The 19,309-nt window shown below is 49.4% G+C and overlaps 1 protein-coding gene across 3 annotated transcripts in view; it reads right to left on the bottom strand.

The window, feature by feature from the left end:
- Nucleotides 1-15,225: 15,225 nt before the first annotated feature.
- Nucleotides 15,226-19,309, bottom strand: part of ADCK1 (aarF domain containing kinase 1) — a 133,932-nt gene continuing 129,848 nt past the window's right edge. For all 3 annotated transcript variants that reach the window (XM_084631478.1, XM_084631479.1, XM_084631480.1), the window contains 2 exons: nucleotides 17,911-18,104; nucleotides 15,226-16,289 (listed from right to left, as the gene is read on the bottom strand). In XM_084631478.1, the coding sequence (XP_084487604.1) occupies nucleotides 16,118-16,289; nucleotides 17,911-18,104 (366 nt within the window). In that variant the 3' untranslated portion in view covers nucleotides 15,226-16,117. The remainder of the gene's footprint in view (nucleotides 16,290-17,910; nucleotides 18,105-19,309) is intronic.

Genomic DNA, 19,309 nt, shown 5'->3' with positions numbered 1-19,309 from the left:
GGCCAAATGATTGGTGGCACTGGGGGAAGTTTTGTGGAATAAGTTGGAAGTTCTCAGCTGCTGGCTGACCATTCACCTTGTCCAAATGGGGCCAGATCAGTGGGAGTGGATGGTGCTCATTAGTTGTCACCACAGGGCCTTTATACAGTTGTCCATATTTGCTCAACTGATGAGTGGCTAGCAGTCGACATTCTCTGCTGTCCCTCATGGGAGACCGCCACTCAAATCCTGGGCAGGTTGATTTACCATCTTTTCTTGATAAAATGCCCCAGAACCCTTAAATTACCAATTGTTCTCAGAACTTCTTGCCAAAGCTCCAGTCAGGTCTAGAGATGAAGCATTTGCCTCTGCTTTCCTATGACAGTTTATGGCAGTGGAAAGAGGGGAATGTGAGGATTGTCGGGAAATATCCTGGCCCACTTTTTCTGGGCTATTCCCCAAACTTCATCATGCTTTTCATTTTTTGTGAATGTTTCCAGCTGGCGAAGGGTGCCAGATACACAGTCCTGGGGGTGAGCAGACATTGGTCCTCTTTACACACACAGCAAGGACAGGCTGAGTAGCAGCAGTGCAAAATTCAAACACATGCTTGCACTATCCTGCACTAGTGCATGAATTTGGAAGTCAGAAGGCAGCTTGGTTATCTATGCCTTTGAATGACCAATGCTCCTTAGTCCTCCCTGGAAGAACCTTCCTCTAGATATGAGAGGGGAGTTGAGACTCCATAACCTACTCAATACTTGACCTTCCTGCTGAGACAGTCAGAGGGGGACCATTTCACACCAGTGCCACTGATGATTTTTCTGACATGGATGCTCATCCCTCTGGGACTTGGACTAAGATGAGGGTGGTCCTAATTTTGAGGGGACTGTAATGGGTTTCCACTCACCACAAGAGTGCCCCCTCCTGACTGGGTATGGCATAGCTTGTTTCTTCCCATATGGCACCCCCTGCCAATGGTCACTCCTTCGCTGTAGCAGTCACTCTTCTTGTAGTTCACAGTGCCCCCTCTTTGCGACTCATCCCTCCAGCTAGGTCAACATATGGTCTCCCCTTCTGGGGTATCAAAGTCTCACCAGACCAGCTGGCTGCATGGTGCCTCCAACAGTCCTGCACCACTTTCCAGTGATTAGTAGGGAAACCCAGGCCCTTCCTCTACACTGGGTTCCAGACCAGGGACCCTATAACCAGCAGCCACGGTCTGCACAGTCTCCCTCCTTGCTGCTGTTCCCCTGGGCTTCCTCAGACTTTCTTTATTCACATTTCACCTGGGATTGACGCTAGGGCTAGGGCTAGTTCTTCTTCTCTCCCCTCCGCTACTAGCAAGTGACTGCAGATCCTCCCCTTACAGCCCTCTGCTGCTATAAACTTCCTCTGTTTATATTCCTTACCCAGCTTCCCTCCCAGCTGGACATCAGCAGCAGTTAGTAATTTATACAGCCCTGTGCCTACCTCCAGGTGCAACTATGAAGGTTAATTGGCCTCTTCTGGGCCACCTTAACCCCTTCAGGGGTGGGGTGGCCTGAACACTCCATCACAGGGACCAATAAAGCATTCCTCAAACTTATTTTGGCTTGACACAATGCCATTGCTATAGCACTGAGCAGTGAGTGATGAGACAACATGATGCAGGAGTTTGACCTGGGCTGTCGCTTCAGCAATTCATATGTCACTAAAAAAATATTTATTTTACCAATGTGACAGACCCATGCCAGTCTTCTTCACCTCCCAGGAAGCACCCCTACTTCTCCTTAGACTGCCCCCTAATGGCGGGATATCTGGGCAGCTGTATAAACCAGGGGTGGGAAAACTACGGCCCAAGGGCCAGATCCGGACTGCCAGCCAGTTTAATCTGACCCTCAAGCTCCCATTCGGGAGCAGGGTCTGGGGCTTGCCCAGCTCCAACACTCCAGATGGGGAGCAGGGTCGTGGGCTGTGCCACACAGCTCCCAGAAGCAGCAGCATAGCCCCCACTCCAGCTCCTACGCCATAGGGGCAGCCAGGGGCCTCCACTCTGTCCCCTGCCCCCACCCCAAGCACTGCCCCTGCAGCTCCCATCGGCCAGGAACCAAAGCCAATGGGAACTGCAGGGGTGGTGCCCACAGACGGGGCAGCATGCAGAGCCGCCGGGCCATGCCTCACATAGAAGCCGGAGAAGGGACATGCCACTGCTTCCAGCAGCCACTTGAGATAAGTGCCACTTGGAGCTTGCACCCCTGAGCCTCTCTCCATGCCCCAACCCCCAGCCGTGATCCCCTTCCTGCCCTCTGAACCCCTCAATCCCAGCCCAGAGCCCCCTCCTGCACCCCAATCCCATAATTCCCAGCCCCACCCGAGCCCGCACCCCGAGTCGGAGCCCTCAGCCCCCCAACACACACACACCCCACTCCCCCGCCCGGAGCCCCCTCCCACACCCTAAACTCCTCATTTCTGGTCCCACCCCAGAGCCCACACCCCCAACCAGAGCCCTCCCCCCTCCCGCACCGCAACCCCAATTTTTGTGAGCATTCATGGTCCACCATACAATTTCTATTCCCAGATGTGGCCCTCGGGCCAAAAAGTTTGCCCACCCCTGGTATAGACCATGGAGATTTCGACCATGGAGGCTGTTCTGTTAGAGAGGCAGAGAACCACGTTGGGGTCTCTATGTTCAGAGGCCTCTGCAGCTGCTATACAATTTATTTGTAAGGAACCATCTGGGACATATAACATGACTTAGTGTTGTGAGGTCCTTGGGTAGAAGACCAGCCTTGCTACAGTGCCTACATAATGAGGCTGAGTTAAAACCCGAGTGGCAGCCTTCACTCAGCATGCCAATGCTTGAGTGGGATTTATGTTTCCTGTTTAACAATATTTCATTTGGATGCTTGAGTTTCAGGGTCCGGAGCCTCTTTAACGTTTGAAGAGGGTAAATGCCAACAATAGTATTCAGCAACTGTGATCTTCCATCAGCTTTGCACACATATAATAATGAACTCTCACATCACCCAGGATATGTCACTATGGTAAAAAAATGATTATCCCCTTTTTACAGACAGTGAAGCTGAGGAAGAGAGGTTGAGGGACTCACCCAAGGCCACACTAATTGTTGGGGTAGGTCCAGGATTAGAATTTAGGAATTCCTGGCTCCGTGTCTGATGCCTAGTCGACTTCAACAGAAAAAGAGGAGCTGTGTGGGAGTGGGGGTGGATTTGCCAGGGGCAGGAATGAGAAGACACTGAACAAAACTGACTGTAAGCTGAATACCAGGAATATTATTCCTAACAGCGAGGCAGTGGAATAGTCTCCTCACGAAAGTGATGGAAATCTCTTTGCATGAATCATGTAAACTGGACTGGCCATAGGCCTGGAGAATGCACTGTGGGGAACAAAGCTACAAGGCAGAGGCTTGGAGTAGCTGACCTAAGAACATCTTGCCAGTCTTTATTTCGTATTATTCTATACTTATTAATGCTCATCAACTGAGAACATAATTGAAAAATAGTAAGTTAAGCAACATACCATTTCTTCAGAGTAAAATTCTACGACTGTAATACTGTCAACATCTTGTGCAAAGCTACCAGTGGCAAGATGCTTTCAATGGACTTTCCTCCACTCAAGGCTCAACTGAGACAGGCTACCACCCTATATGGCTGACTGCAGTGTATTTTAGATATGTGGAGACATCAAAATAAATCCCCAGCCCATGTTGCCTTCTTGCTGTCCTACTCAGGGTTCCATTCATTCTGATGAAGGATGATTATTTCCCTGTGGGTGGCTGCACTGGTGGGATCTTTCTGCTTCAGTACTGTTGATTTATCCAACACCCATAGGAGGCAGCAAAGTGAAAAAGTTTCCGGCACAGAATGGATGCGGAAAAGGCAGCTGCATATATGCTGTGACCGACTGCGTTGTAAAATATGCATCTTGTATTGCTAAACGCTGGTTATTTCTTTCAGCCTTATCAGTGTGATGGATAGTTTAGGCACATTGAAGGACAAGATAGTAATAACAATGGCCATGATTACTATTTTTCATATTTCCTTTAAGAGCAATATTATATTACTAGGCTCCCTGCGCGTCACTTTATTTATTAGCCGCCATTTAGCAATCTCTTCCATCTTCGTTTTATTAAAGTTAGAGGCGCTATTAAGGAGTCAGCTGACAGGAGGCTCGCGACTTCCTGGAGCCGAGTGCCTCGCAGCAGTTAGCTCTGCTGGGCAGCCACCCTCCAAATAAACCCATTTCTTTCTTTCTTTAGATTGATGTTGAGCTCAAAACTCCAGACACATAAGTAAGCAACATTTAAAATGTGTTTCCTAAATAAATCTGCCCTGCCACACTGGGCCTGATTCTCTTTTGCCACTTTACCTTCAGTGCCTGTCATGGTGGCAACCCTAGGACCCGCTAGTGGACACCAGTGGTGAGGGGAACTGTCAAGGCGAAGAAGGAGGCCTTCCAAGAAATGCTCGTGAAATGGACTCCTGATACAGCTGAGAGGTACCAGCTGGCAAAGAAGGCTGTGGCTGTCACTGAAGTGAAAACCTGGGCTTAGGAGGAGTTTGGAAAGACCATGGAGAATGACTACCGGACAGCCTCAAACCATTTGTCGCCTTAGGAGGGATCGGCGGGACATTGCCCAAGCTGTTCTCAGCAAGGGTGGTGAAACACTGACCTCGACTGAGGGGATTGTTGAGAGGTAGAAGAAGCACTTTGAAGAACTCCTCAACCCGATGGATACGCCCTCCCTTCAGGAGGCAGTACTGGAAACCTCCGGTGAGATCGGCTCTATTTCTGTTGTTGAGGTCCTTACGGTGGTAAAGTGCCTTTGCAGTGGTAACGCAGCAGGGGTGGATGTGATTCGTCCAGAGACGTTGAAATCACTGGACAATGTTGGGGTGTCGTGGTTAACGTGCCTCTTCAAAGTTGTGTAGAAGGTGGGTGCAGTACCTCTGGCCTGGCAAACCGCGGTGGGGGGGTTGTTCCAATCTTAATGTCTAACTACCTTTGAGGAGCTGGACCACCGCCTCTCTGTGCTTCAGTTTCCCCATTGGCAAATGGTGACAGTGACATTTTGCAGTGGGAAAGTAGTGAGATTTAATTAAATAATATTTGTGCTTGCTTTGAAAGGGCCAAGTATTGTTATTTTCACAGGAAGTTCATGAGATCCCTTTCCCCATGTATCTTCCTGGGTGTTTGCATTAAGGAGAGAGCGGGCTGAATGGTGCCCTGTAGGGGGCGCTGTTAAGAGTTGTCTATTTAAACGGAATGCCTTGTGTGGGATTCTACCTTGGAACTGCACCGCTTGCCTTGGTGAAGTGGAATCCGATGAGATAGGAGCACAGCTCGGAGGAGCCCAACACAAGTTGTGACAAACAGCCATGCAGAGTATGTTGCACGCCTACTTGTACATCTGCATATGACCCATTTAGTCACCTCCCATTAAAGAGAACAGCTCAAGAGAGGAGCCCAGCACCAACAGCAGACACACTGCACACAAGTGGGTTATCATTATCCTATGCACACCTTAGCCTTCCGCACCCCAGACATATACACGTGCTAAAGAGGAGTGAGTTGGAAAACGGCAGTCTCCTTGACCTTGATTATACATGGCCTGGCAGATGAGCAGTGCATCCCAGCAGCACCAGGATTACCTCAGCCCTGGAAGATTTTCCTCTTTCAGAGGAGCTGGGAAGCCGAGTCAGACATGGTTATTCCTCTCCACTTCTCTAGCTTGTGTAACCAGGTGTCAAGGTTCCTCCCCCACTCTGAACTCTAGGGTACAGATGTGGGGACCTGCATGAAAAACCTCCTAAGCTTATCTTTACCAGCTTAGGTCAAAACTTCCCCAAGGTACAAAATATTACACCTTGGACAGGCCGCTACCACCACCAAACTAATACTGGTTACTGGGGAAGAGCTGTTTGGACGCGTCCTTCCCCCCAAAATACTTCCCAAAACCTTGCACCCCACTTCCTGGACAAGGTTTGGTAAAAAGCCTCACCAATTTGTCTAGGTGACTACAGACCCAGACCCTTGGATCTTAAGAACAATGAACAATCCTCCCAACACTTGCACCCCCCCTTTCCTGGGAAATGTTGGATAAAAAGCCTCACCAATTTGCATAGGTGACCACAAACCCAAACCCTTGGATCTGAGAACAATGAAAAAGCATTCAGTGTTTTACAAGAAGACTTTTCATAAAAAATAGAAGTAAATAGAAATAAAGAAATCCCCCCTGTAAAATCAGGATGGTATATATCTTACAGGGTAATTAGATTCAAAAACATAGAGAACCCCTCTAGGCAAAACCTTAAGTTACAAAAAAGATACACAGACAGAAATAGTTATTCTATTCAGCACAATTCTTTTCTCAGCCATTTAAAGAAATCATAATCTAACACATACCTAGCTAGATTACTTACTAAAAGTTCTAAGACTCCATTCCTGTTCTGTCCCCGGCCAAGACGACTACAGACAGACACAGACCCTTTGTTTCTCTCCCTCCTCCCAGCTTTTGAAAGTATCTTGTCTCCTCATTGGTCATTTTGGTCAGGTGCCAGCGAGGTTACCTTTAGCTTCTTAACCCTTTACAGGTGAGAGGAGCTTTCCCCTGGCCAGGAGGGATTTCAAAGGGGTTTACCCTTCCCTTTATATTTATGACACCAGGTCACTCTGTAGTTGACAGCTCATCATTCTGGGTAGAGTGGCAGCTGCTGCTGACTGGTTAAAAAAATTGAAAGACCTACGACTACTCACACAGAAGGGGGGATGGGAGAGCAGCCACATGAAAGCTCCAGAAAAAAAAACAGCAAAGAGGCTTTGAAATTCCTGAGCAGCGAAGAGCCTCAGAAAATAACACGCAAAGGCACAACTATGTTCATAAGGCACATTAGCTACAAGGGCAACCCTTTTCATGGTCCCCCCAGCTGTCGTCTTGTCTGATACAAGATCTAGGTTTGCCTCTTTCACAGCCAGACAAAGAGCAGTCAGATAAATCCAGAAGCGGAAACGTTTTAACATGTGTAAATCAATTTAGTGGCATGCTGTTTGGTATTTACTCCTTGGAAGGGCTGTTCTTTTCCAGCGCTGCCCTCCCTCCCTGCCCCCGTGGCCCCTTGTTGGAAAATTAATATCAGCCAAAGCGTAGAGCCTGCAAGTCCTCGTGCTGCTTTTCAAATAGATTTCGCTTCATGTTTGGAATGTCAACAAAGTTATTATTGGTTCGGACAGTATAACACTGCAGCAAATCAGCCAAGGCTAATTCCCCTTGCCACGGACAGGGGCAGAATGGTAATTACCACCTTGAACAGCTAATGCAAAAGGATTAGGGATTAGATGGAGCAAAAAGCATTTGGCCCTTTCAGGTTTACTTCATCTAGCACAATGCAAGACAATTCATGTGGACTGGCTGCAGGACCCTGCATACAAAGGAGTGCAGAAGGCAAGCTGGCTTGTAAAGCATCATCATTGAATTGTTTCCCAGCGGTCACTGGGGAAGCTCAGGGTGTGGCAGCGAGATGACAGAGTCTTTCATCTCTAGGTTGTTGCTTTGAATCCAGACGAGGTCACTGCAGACTGATTTTATCATCTGCTCAATTACTTGTTTGAGGTAAGCGGTAGGTTCTTATAAGAATGGCCATACTGGGTCAGAGCAATGGCCCTCTAGCCCAGTAGCTTGTCTCTGACAGTAACCAGTGCCAGATGCTTCAGAGTGAATCAGCAAAACAAGATAATTTAAAGTGATCCATCCGCTGCCATCCAGTCCCAGCTTCTGGCATTTGGAGGCTTGGGGACATCCAGATCATGGGGTTGCATCCCTGGCCATCTTGGCCAATAGCCATTGATAGACCTAGCCTCCATGGACTTATCTAACTCTTTTTTTAACCAAGTTGTACTTTTGGCCTTCACAACATCCCATGGCAATGAGGTCCACAAGTTGACTGTGCATTGTATGAAGAAATACTTCCTTTTGTTTGTTTTAAACCTGCTGGTTATTAATTTTATTGGGTGACGCCCTGGTTCTTGTGTTATGTGAAGGGGTAAATAACACTTCCCTATTCACTTTTTCCACATCATTCACGATTATATAGACCTCTATCATATGCCCCCTTCGTCATCTCTTTTTCAAGCTGAACAATCCATCTTTTTAATCTTTCCTCATATGGAAGCGGTTCCATATCCCTAATCATTTTCATTGTCCTTCTCTGCACCTTTTCCTATTCTAGTATGTCTTTTATGAGCTTGGGTGACCAAAAGTGCATGCAATACTCAAAATGCAGGCGTACCATGAATTTATATAATGGCTTTATGATATTTTCTGTTTTATCTATCCCTTTCCTAATAGTTCCTAACATTCTGCTAGCTTTCTTGACTGTTGCTGTGCATTGTATGGATGTTTTCAAAGAACATGACTACAAGATCGCTTTCTTGAGTGGTAACAGCTAATTTAGACCCCCATCATTTTGTATGTACAATTGGAATTATGTTCTTCAATGTACATTACTTTGCATTTATCAACATTGAATTTCATCTGTCATTTTGTCACCCACTCATCCACTATTGTGATATTCCTTTGTATCTTTTCGCAGTCTGCTTTGGACTTCACTATCTTGAGTAATTTTGTATCCCCTGCAAATTTTGCCACCTCACTGTTTACCCCCCTTTTGCAGATCATTTATAAATATGTTGCACAGCATGGGTCCCAGTACACATCCTTGGGGGACCCTGCTATTTACCTCTCTCCATTATGAAAACTGACCATTTATTTCTATCCTTTGTTTTCTATCTTTTAATCAGTTACTGATCCACTAGACCTTCCCTCTTATCCCATGGCCGCTTACCTTGCTTAAGAGCCTTTGGTGTGGGAACTTGTCAAAGGCTTTTTGAAAGCCCAAGTATGCTATAGCCACTGAATCAACCTTGTCCACATGCTTGTCAACAGCCTCAAAGAATCCTAATAGATTGGCTAGGCAAAATTTCCCTTTACAAAAGATGTGTTGACTTTTCCCCAATGTAACATGTTCATCTGTGTGTCTGATAATTCTGTTCTTTTACTATATTTTCAACCAATTTGCCTGACACTGAAGTTAGGCCTACCAGCATGTAATTGCCACGATCGCCGCTGAAGCCTTTAAAAAAAATAAATAAATAAGTGTTACATTAGCCGTCTGGTTCAGAGGCAGATTTAAGCAGTAGTTTACACACCACAGTCAGTAGCTCTGCAACTTCATATCCGAGTTCCTTCAGAACTCTTGGGTGAATACCATCGGGCATTGGTGACTTATTACTGTTTAAATGATCACTTTGTTCCAAAACCCCCTCTATTGACACCTCAGTCTGGGACAGTTCCTCCAATTTGTCACCTAAAAGCAATATGCGAGGATCTCTCCCCTGTCCTCTGCAGAGAAGACAGATGCAAAGAATTCATTCAGCTTCTCTGCAACGGCCTTGTCTTTCTGGTGTGCTCCTTTAACACCTCGATCATTCAGTGGCCCCATTGCCTGGCAGGTTTCCTGCTTCTGATGTACTTTTAAAAAGTTCTGCTGTCAGTTTTTGTCTCCTAAGCTAGTTACTCTTCAAATTCTGTTTTTGGCCAGCCTAGTTATATTTTTACACTTGACTTGACAGAGGTTATGCTCCTTTCTGTTTTCCGCAGTAGGCTTTGACTTCCAATTTTGAAAGGATGCCTTTTTGTCACTAACCATCTCTTTTATTCTGTTGTTTAGTCATATTGGCATTTTTTTGGTCCTTGTTACTTTTTTTTTTTTATTATTTTGAGGGTATACATTTAGTTTGAGCCTCTATTATGGCTTTTTAAAATAGTCTCCATGCAGTTTCCAGGCATTTCACCCTTGTGACTGTTCCTTTTAATTTCTTAGGCCACGTGACAAGAGGCACCAATTAGCTCTTCTGTTAAACGTGTTAACAGAGAGACTAAAGGCATAGTGGAGGGAAAATGTGGAAGGAGCTTTCCCCATTGCTGCCTGAACTGTTCCTGTCCACCGCAGCACACTTCACCAGAGCCACTTCCATCACCCCACCCATGTTCACTCACACAGAGTATGACAGGGTAGTATGTCCCATAAGGATAGTGACACCTAGGGTTCAGCCCATGCTGGTCATGGGGTGCAGCCCTTTAAGATTTTGAAAGGTCTGATGTTTTCATACAAGGACCTTGGTGATACTGACAGAGAGGAAGTGGTCCTGGGATGGTTAGGGAAGAAATCCCATCACTGATTCTTTAAGGGCTCTGGGCCAGGAGACTTGGGCAGGGCAAGGCTCTTCTCTCACCCAGCCACGTAGAATGAGCTGTAAAGAGGGGGACCTCGTAGCAGGGGAGACACCAGTAGGCGAAGGCTGCCCGCTGAACTCACTGAGCTGGAGAATGAATTGGGGAAAAGGGGCCAGCTGAGGGAGAAGCTGGCTAAGGCCCTACAGCAGGCTAAATTACAACCCAGCTCCATGGAGGGGAGTAATAACTGCCTGAATTACACAGCTCCAGAAGGAGGGCTGGGCACCTACCTTAAGGAGAGAGCAGGTGACTGTTTCGCTGAAGTATTATCTGTTCCAGGATAGCTGAGGACTCCTGTTTTGAGAGGGTGACCATTTGAAGTACAGTCCCAGCTCCAGGAAGGGGACCAGGACAAGAAAGCTGCCTAGGACTCTTATGCGGCCCAAGATGGGGGTGAATGAGATGACTAACAAAGCGAGTTACGTATTACAGACAAGACACACATCAGACACCATGACGAGAGTACCTGTTTTGAACCGGATAAGTTGGAGTAAGGGACTGGAAGAACTGGGGGAGGGAGCGGGGGGTTTCTGGGTGCAATGCACCCACAGGGCTACAAGACGGTGTGCTGGAAGGCAGCACCCCATGACAAGGACCAAATCCCCTTCTGAACTGTGCTGAAGCACTAATATCCAGCTCTGACAGAGACGTTGCAGTTTCTTTAAGACACTGGGCTGTCTGATGACGATCTGCAGGATAACGCCGGGCTTGGGATACAATTGCAAGCATTGCCTAGAGGATGCTGAAAGTACATTGCAGAGCTTTCAGAAAGGCAGCATGAGGGATTTTGCAGGACTCCTGGAGAAGCGCCTCTGTGCTCCTAAAGCAATAGTGCCCTGAGGCTAGGCCTGCGGGAGTCAGGGGAGGACCTGGCTCTTTGGGGTGGATCTGAGACCATCAGCACTGCTTTCCTGTTTAGAGATCTAAAGCCAGCCTGTTGCCCATACTCAAGAGTCCTGTACTGGCTGCTGGGGGTGTAGCCAGCTCTGCCTGCTCAGATTACGGCCCCTCTGCCTGCTCTTACTTCCCATCACCACTTGATTAGGTCAGGATGCTGCAGGCTCTGGAGTCCCCATTAGACACAGATTTGCCCAGGAGAGTGACTCAGACTTGGTGCCCACATTGTGGCTCAGAGGGCTGGGTACAGCTTGCAGTTGAGGCAGAACAGTGCTGCCACCGGCGTGGTATGTCCAGCAGGACAAAGTAATCCCCTCAGTACAGCGCATCCTCACCCCCACCCCCACTATACTCACACATTCATGTGCATCGCTGCTGTGCCATTTGCGTGTGTTGTGTCTTTGCCTTTGGACACGGAGACAATTAGCTGGGCTTCCCTCCATCGCCCCATGCAAACATTTACCAGGCCCAGAACTGGTCCTAGGGCTGGGCAGGTGTGATTGCACTTGGTGTCCCTAGTCAGTCCCCGGCTGGTGGGCTGACCCAGGGAAGGCCCCCTTTCATGTTTGCAGCAGCCCTACACAGTCCCTGCTAGCTGGCGGCAGCAAGGAGCTGGAGCAGAGTTGGGGGTGCCCTCCATCCAGGGAGCAAAGGGAGGAGGAGGTGGCTGCCCTGGTGGGAGCTCTGGTCTGAGCCCACCTGGCTCTCACTCTCCCTGGTGCAGCCTCACCATGGAGAATGAGGGGAGCCCAGTCAGTGTGGCTGAGCCTCTCTGCTTTGGCCCAGGTCTGAACCCCTCTCCCATTTACCTCCTGGAGCCCTGCAGCCCTGCCCACTGCCCCTTCCAGGGCTGGCAAAGGCACAGGTGCTGCAGCAGAAGAGCCCTCCCAAGAGACGGGAAGGGAGATGGCAATCATTGATTTGGGGGGGTGATGATGGGGGTGCACTGATATTGCGGGTTCAGCTTGATGTTGGGGGGTTGGTGCTACTCCGGGAGATGGATGGGACTGGGTGGTTCCATTGCTGGGGGTGGCCTGAGGTGGTGATGGTGCTGAGGAAGTTGTGCTACAGGGAGCAGTTGGTTAAAAACCTGGCTAAATTCTCTCTCCGTAAATGTTTTTCTTCCTTCCTGGATTCTCTGTGCTATTTCAGCTGGATATGGGATTCTGTTTCACTTCATGTCCTCTACTCTCAGGCTGTGTGGTGGAGTTGTTAAACAGCTGCCTCGCTCCATCCCAGAGGTGGCTGGATTTGGATGAAATGATTCCTGTCGCTACAGCATGCAGTTTGTAAAGGGCTTTGATAATCACTAGGATGGGAGGTCCTTTAAAATATAGGATGGCATTTAATATTATAAGAGGTGGGACAGACCCATCACAGTTGCGCTGCTCCAGTTTGGCTCCGGATCAAACTTCAGTGCCCCAGTAAGCACGCCCATAAAGTAGCATCAGACTCTGGAGTCCACTTCCAGGCGTAGGTTAGTCCCTGTGGCACACAGGACCCTGGCTGGGTGCATACATTGCCTCTGGCCTTGGTTTGTGTTGTGCTGCCATAGAGCCAGCAGAGGGAGCTAGGGCAGAAATAAGGAACTAAGGATCAAAAAGAAATTTCGGTTCCCTTGAAATATAACCCAGGGAGGGAAACTGCATGGAGGCCTGTGAGCGGGCGAGGTGTTTGGTTTTTTTTTTTTTTGGGGGGGGGGGGGGGGGAGAATGAGAGATCATTCCAGACCACAGAAAGGGGAGGCAGAGCTGCCACCATCCAACAGCCACAAACCAAGACAACAAGGACGCCCCTTTGAAAGCCATTGTTTTTAGGTGTGAGAGCTTTAAGCAGAGACATAGACAGCAGAGGAACACCACAGGGCTGGCCCCTGAGCACTCAGTTCACACCCTCCTCTGGCAAAGCTCGCCTTCACTTTGAGGAGAAGGGCTGGATGAAAACCACACTGCTCAAGCCCTGCCCTACAACCCTTGCTAAAAATCAGCTACTCTCCCTGTTCAGTAGGGATGGGTGGCAATAGGCAAAGCTCTGTGAAACAGAACCTGCTCTTTACTCACCACAACCTGTCAGTAACAACACCTGAAAGGGCTGCTGGTTCTCTTTGGCCTGTACAGCAGGGGCTGCTTGGGATTGCCATTAGCAGCTGAGAGGATGGATGCTGGTGTGGTGAAGGCACAGGGTTGGGTATAAGTAGAGCATGGGGTGTGGTCCCATCTTCTGCTACAAACATCAGCTATGCCTTTGGGGAAGTTGCACCATCTCACAGAATCTGCTCACTGTCTGGAAAATGGGGGAATGAAGAGGACCTGCCCCTCACAGGTGGAGCCCAGACACTACTGTGATGGGTGTGTTTAGAATGGTTAGTGTGAAGGAGCTGCAGGAGCTGCGAGAACATGCCCTGTTCAATAGGTGACCATGAGCACAGGATTCACTGGACTTCACTGTGTGATTTTCAGTTCCTTACAAGGGAGTAAGACAGCTATTTCTTCATAACCCAGTTCCTCTAGCCAACAAACTGCAATCACATAAGTAATTGCATGGACCTCAGTGAGACTATTTGCGTGAGCAAGACTCTCTCATGTAAGGGCTGCAGGATCGATCGCCAGGGGCTTCCATAGCTCCTTGCTAACTCAGGCTCCCATCACTAAAATTATCACAGGTCAGTTTGCAGGAGAATTCAAGCAACAGTGAAACTCAGACCTTTCAGAGGTTTGGCCTGGATGCATCTCTGAACTGGGCTAGAATGCTGGGGAAAGGTTTGACAGGGCTTCTTGCTCTAACTGGTTCTCCTTACACACGTAGGGAGACCTCAGCTCCTTGTTCCTGCTCCTCCTGTCAGCTAAGACCCTAGGCAACCTGGTTACCAGCTGACAGGCTAATGAGAACAGGCAGGGGGGTTGGCCTGGATGTGAGGGACGGGTTGAGGTTTAGACTGCAGTTGGTAGGAAACACACACACTTCAGACACTGTGGCTAACACACTTCTTTGTAGTAACCAGCCAGATGCACATGCACACACCTGCTTCAACATATTCAGAGATACTTTCGCATCACGGACACATTCACGTGCACTCACAGGGTATGCTTCCGACCTGCACACGTTCTCTCCCCCACTCAGTGACAGATTTCCACACGTCCTGTGTCACAGGTCGACACTCCCCAGCAGTCATACACGCATTCCCTCTCACGTGAACAAACATGCTCCGTGGTTTGGCTTTCAGAATCATGCCAACAAGGAAGCCAGTCTCTTTCACAAGCAGCCCCTCCCCAGGCCTCATTCTCCCGTGCTGACAAGCACCTCACTCAGTCAAACCTGTTGACAGGGCAAGCTGCTCAAACAGCCACTTTGTGCCCAACAGGGGAGGCGCCCCTTGCAGAGATGGTCCATGCGGCAGCCTGAAAAGCCCCTCCCTTCCCCTGACCCCATGTGCAGTTTGTTTCCCAGCATCCCCTTCTCAGCCGTCCCTGGCAGTGTGGGGAGGACCCCACAAGTCTGACCACACTGAGCCTGTGTCCATCACTTCTGTTTGCAGGACGTTCCAGAGAGAGCGGGCATGTGGGAGGAGAACCTGGTGACACGTGGCAGAAGTGAGGCCTCTGCGCAAGGCATTCTGGGACTTGTGTCCTGGTTGTGGGCTCAGAGCGATGAGGCCCGTACTCCGAGAAGTGGCAGGTTTCCGTCTGAGCCAGGAGCTGCACAACGTCGCAAGCAGTTCTGAGCAGAGCCGCTCCATGCGTAACACTACGGCAGTGCTGGCTCTGGCAGCACGTTCCTGTGGCCGGGGGAGGGTGGTGAGGTAAGGGTGGTGAGTTACCCGGGCAGGCTCCATCACCCCCACAGGAACGCATGCCTGACTCAGCAGCAGCTGACCTTGAGCTGGACCACGTCCATCAGACGGGGGGAGGTGGTGGAGCGAACAGAGCAGCGGTTGATTGGGCTTGTAAGGGACTAACAGCACCGAGTGACAGGTTACGCTCAGGGAAGGGGAAACCTAAAAATGGGGCTGGGGTGAAAGGGGTGGGTAGCCACACACTTCTCCCCTTGCAGGACTCTAACATGACACCCTATTTATTTTCCTGTGCGACAGTACAGTACAATGCACATACATCACCAGGCACAAGATGTGAGTTCTCAGATGAGATTCCATGGCACCTGCTCCCTGAGGAGTTCAGAGGAGAGTTTGTAGCATTACCTCCATGTTACATGTGGGGAAACTGAGGCAAGGAAAGCACTTGCCCAAAATGACACAGTGACTCCATAGCAGAGCTGGGAATAGAATCCAGAAAAATCCTGGCTTCCAGACCCTTGCTCTCACCATTAGTTCCCATTCCCTCTCAGAGTTGGGAATAGTACCTAGGAGTCCTGGCTCACAGTCCCCTGCTCTAACCACTAGATCATTCTCCCCTTAGAGAAAATTCCTGTAGATGTCACAGGCATTAAACCAATAGGATTCGGTACAAACTACTGAAAACGCTATTGGATTCCATAAGGAATTATTTCCTCTCTAGGGGGTTTGAACTATCTTGGAGAATTCTAGGGCAGGGATGCATTTCTCTTAAATGCTATAGGATGGTTTAAAAGGGGAAGGGGCTAGAAAAAGTTCTCCTTTCCTATTCAAGTCTACAGGATGTTTCCATAATGGTACTTCCCAGAGCTGGGAACAGAGAGACTCCCAGGCCCCCTGCCCTGCCCACTATATCATACTCCCACCTCTCTCATTGCTAGAATAGAACCGAGGAGTCCTGACTCCCAGAGCCCCTGCTCTCCCATCCCTCTCTGCTATAGAGAAGCTTATGCTCTGACAGCCACGGCCAGCACCATGCGTTACAAGAAAAGAGTCTCAATAGCCTTTGTGGAGTACGGACAGGAATGGTCAGGAAGGCAAGTGTGCTGCGGAGAATGGAGGCGAGCAATAATTGCCCAGGCTTCTCCCACCAGTTCCTGTCAGTACGGAGAATGGTGCATCCGGCTCAGGAAAGCAATGACCCAGTTACCCAGCCGGGACCCCTTCAGCCGCAGGAAGAGTTCATATAAGTTGATCTGCCACAGGCTCAGAGCTTCTAAGAGAGAGATCTTGGCCTTTCTGTACAGGGAGTGAGACTTGCTCCTCTGATACCTGGGCAAGGGAGAGAAACAGCTGCATTAATCTCCCAGGACACAGCCCAGCAGCAGGATAGATCTTGGATCTTGAACACCAGGAGCACCTTCCCCTACCCCCTTCCCCCGCCCCTGGGTGCCAGTTGTCTGCGAGGATCCCAGCCTTTGAGTAGCCCTACCTCTGTGGGATCCCAATTGGCTGGTAGGTCAGGGTTTCCCGGGTTAAATGTTCCCCAGGAGAGGAACGGTGCCTCCCAGCAAAAATGGGAGAGAGGAGAAAGGCTGCACAAGTGCAAGGAGCTTGAGATCAGGAGTTACGAACTCCTGGGTTCTGTTTCCACAGCTGGTGCTGACTTGTCTTTGCCTTCCCTGTTCTATGCCTCCATCTACCCATCTTTAGTGGGGTGGTGGGGTGATAGCACCTTCCTTCCCCCATCCCAGGGACATTATTCCATTAGTCAAAGTGTTTGACATTGCAGGGGGCTATCCAAGTGCTAACTATCATTATCAATAATAATAGTTAATGATAAGCACTCACCACATGGTTTGTGTTTATGTAATCAGATCCCTGAACAACACAACATTCGACTGGTCCTTATAGAGAACCATCACTGCTAACACTGCTCCAGGACCTCTCGCCTAAGGCTCTCAACAGTGCTGGGAAACATGCACTCTCCTGACTCTTGTAAACACAGTACTGGGCCCCTCTCCAGTAACTCAAGTTAACAGAGCATCACGACACCCTTGTGAGGCAGACACGTAATTGTTATCCCTACTGTGCAGATGAGGAAACTGTGGCACAGAGAAATTAGATCATGTTATCTGGCTGGTGAATCTTGCCCATATGCTCAGGGTTCAGCTGATCGCCATATTTGGGGTCGGGAAGGAATTTCCAATCTGCCCTGGAGGAAAGAGGTCCTGGAGGTTTTTTGCCTTCCTCTGTAGCATGGGGCACGGGTCACTTGCTGGAGGATTCTCTGCTCCTTGAAGTCTTTAAACCATGATTTGAGGACTTCAATAGCTCAGACATAGGTGAGAGGTTTATCGCAGGAGTGGGTGGATGAGATTTTGTGGTCTGCATTGTGCAGGAGGTCAGACTAGATGATCATAATGGTCCCTTCTGACCTTAATATCTAATATCTAGATGACTGACTTACTCTTTGATTGGCAGCCAATGTCAGAATCAGGGATAGAACCCAGGAGCCGCACCCCCTAACCACAAGGCCATGCTGTGAGACAGGCAGCTGTGAAGTTTGGGTTCTTTTTCCATCAGCCATTTCCGGTGGGGACATTAATCAGATCTGGGAGGAATTATGATTCCACAATAAAAAATTTAGTAAGAAATCCCCAATATTTCCAGCTTCCCCTGCTTTCCCCCCATTTCTATCTGGCTCCAAGTTCCTGCTGAGAGGTCCTTCCCTATGGAGACCCGGGTGAGGGGTAGGACAGGGGAGAAAGAAGATGAGATTGAGAAAGAAAAAAGGGGGTGGGGCCTTGACAGACATGCTAATGAGGGGAAGGTTCAGGTAAGACAGGGCTGTTTTAGAAGTTCCAGAGCCGCCATCTCTGCAGAATCTAACTAGGGGACAAGAGGCAGGAAGGGCCCAGTGGAAGCCAGAGCTCCTGTCTCAGAGACTCACGTGGAGACGGCTCTAATGCAGCAGCGAGACATATTGAGGAAGGAGCTGGCACTGGCCCGTGTGTGTAGGGCTGACTCAATCCCCCTTAGCAAATCATTGGTCTTTAGCAGCAGCAGCATCTGGCGGGGCACATTGTTGAGGAGCTGGTTGATCTGAGGTAGGTAAGCGGCAGCATTGGTCCGGATCTCCACATCCTGAGCACCGTCACAGCAGAGGGGAATGGGGAAGAAAGAGAGGAGAGAGATGTTAACAAAGCCATCGGAGTCTACTGCTGCTTCTGCAGGGCAGACTGGAAGAAGCATCTGCTGAGGAGATTGCATCTGTATTCCAGCAGCTAACGGGCTCCAGCCTCCACCTGCTGCCTCTCTGCAGAGGCCTGTCTGCACAGGAGACTGGGGCAGAGCAAACAGAGCAGGTGGAGAGAGCCAACCTCACCCATGAGAGCCTGATTGAGTCTGTCTTGACCGACTTCGCAATTCGCTCCCATTTGCTGCCTTCAAGTGGCTTCCTGGCCTGCAGCTGGCTGCAGCTCCCGGGTCAGCCACAGCGGGTTGCTCAGTGACTCTGTGCCCCAGCAGCTGGGCAAGTTACCTCTGCAGGGTTCTCAATGCTTTATTCCCCACCCTCACTCTCACCTGCATAGCAAGTCACATCGTGATACGGAGACTTCCCCATACGGGGTTAAGAGCCTTTCAGAGTCAAAGGGACTTGCTACCATCAGAAGTGTCTCTCCTCTCGGACCCTAGGTCAGAAGCACCCAGGCCTGTATATAGCTCGTCATGGCCCCTGCTGCCTTCAACCCAAGCTTCACCACACCCGCCCCCAGCCGGAAACACTGCCTGCAGTGGGAGAGTGCTGCAGGCACCAAGCAGGACTTAACTGGGCGTTTAGGGAGGATTCCCCACACCAGCAAAACATATCAGATGGCCGCCCAGCCCAGGCACTTTACCTTTCTGCTCTAGCTAGTAGTTTGTGGTAGCTAAGCAATAGCTAAGCAATAACAGGGTACTGAATTGCGCTGGTCAGGAATTTTTCAGTGGACCTTTTTCTTTTTTTTCCCACAGGAAAGGGCCAATTTCCACTAACTTGAGTCCAGAAGGGTTCTCATGTGTGGGAGGGACTCTCTGGGCAGAGAGAGAGACAACCCCACCCCAGGACAGCCACATGCCTAGGGCTTAGAGCACTCACCTTGGGGGCAGGAGAGCTGGGTTCCAGTCAGAAAGAGCAGGAACTGGAAGTTGGGTTTCCCACATCCCCAGTGAGGGCCCTAACCACTGGGCAATTGGCTGCTGTTCTCTGCGAGTGCCTTTTTCATGTAAGGGCTCTGTCTCAGTGCGGAACAGGAAGAAGTTTTGAATTCTTTTTGCAGTACAGGAAAACTGAGTCCTGTCCAGCTCTA

The sequence above is a fragment of the Lepidochelys olivacea genome (assembly GCF_965140295.1).
Source record: "Lepidochelys olivacea isolate rLepOli2 genome assembly, chromosome: 6".
Taxonomy (NCBI): domain Eukaryota; kingdom Metazoa; phylum Chordata; order Testudines; family Cheloniidae; genus Lepidochelys; species Lepidochelys olivacea.
Note: the sequence above shows the minus strand (reverse complement) of the source record. Positions and strands in the feature narration are given on the sequence as shown.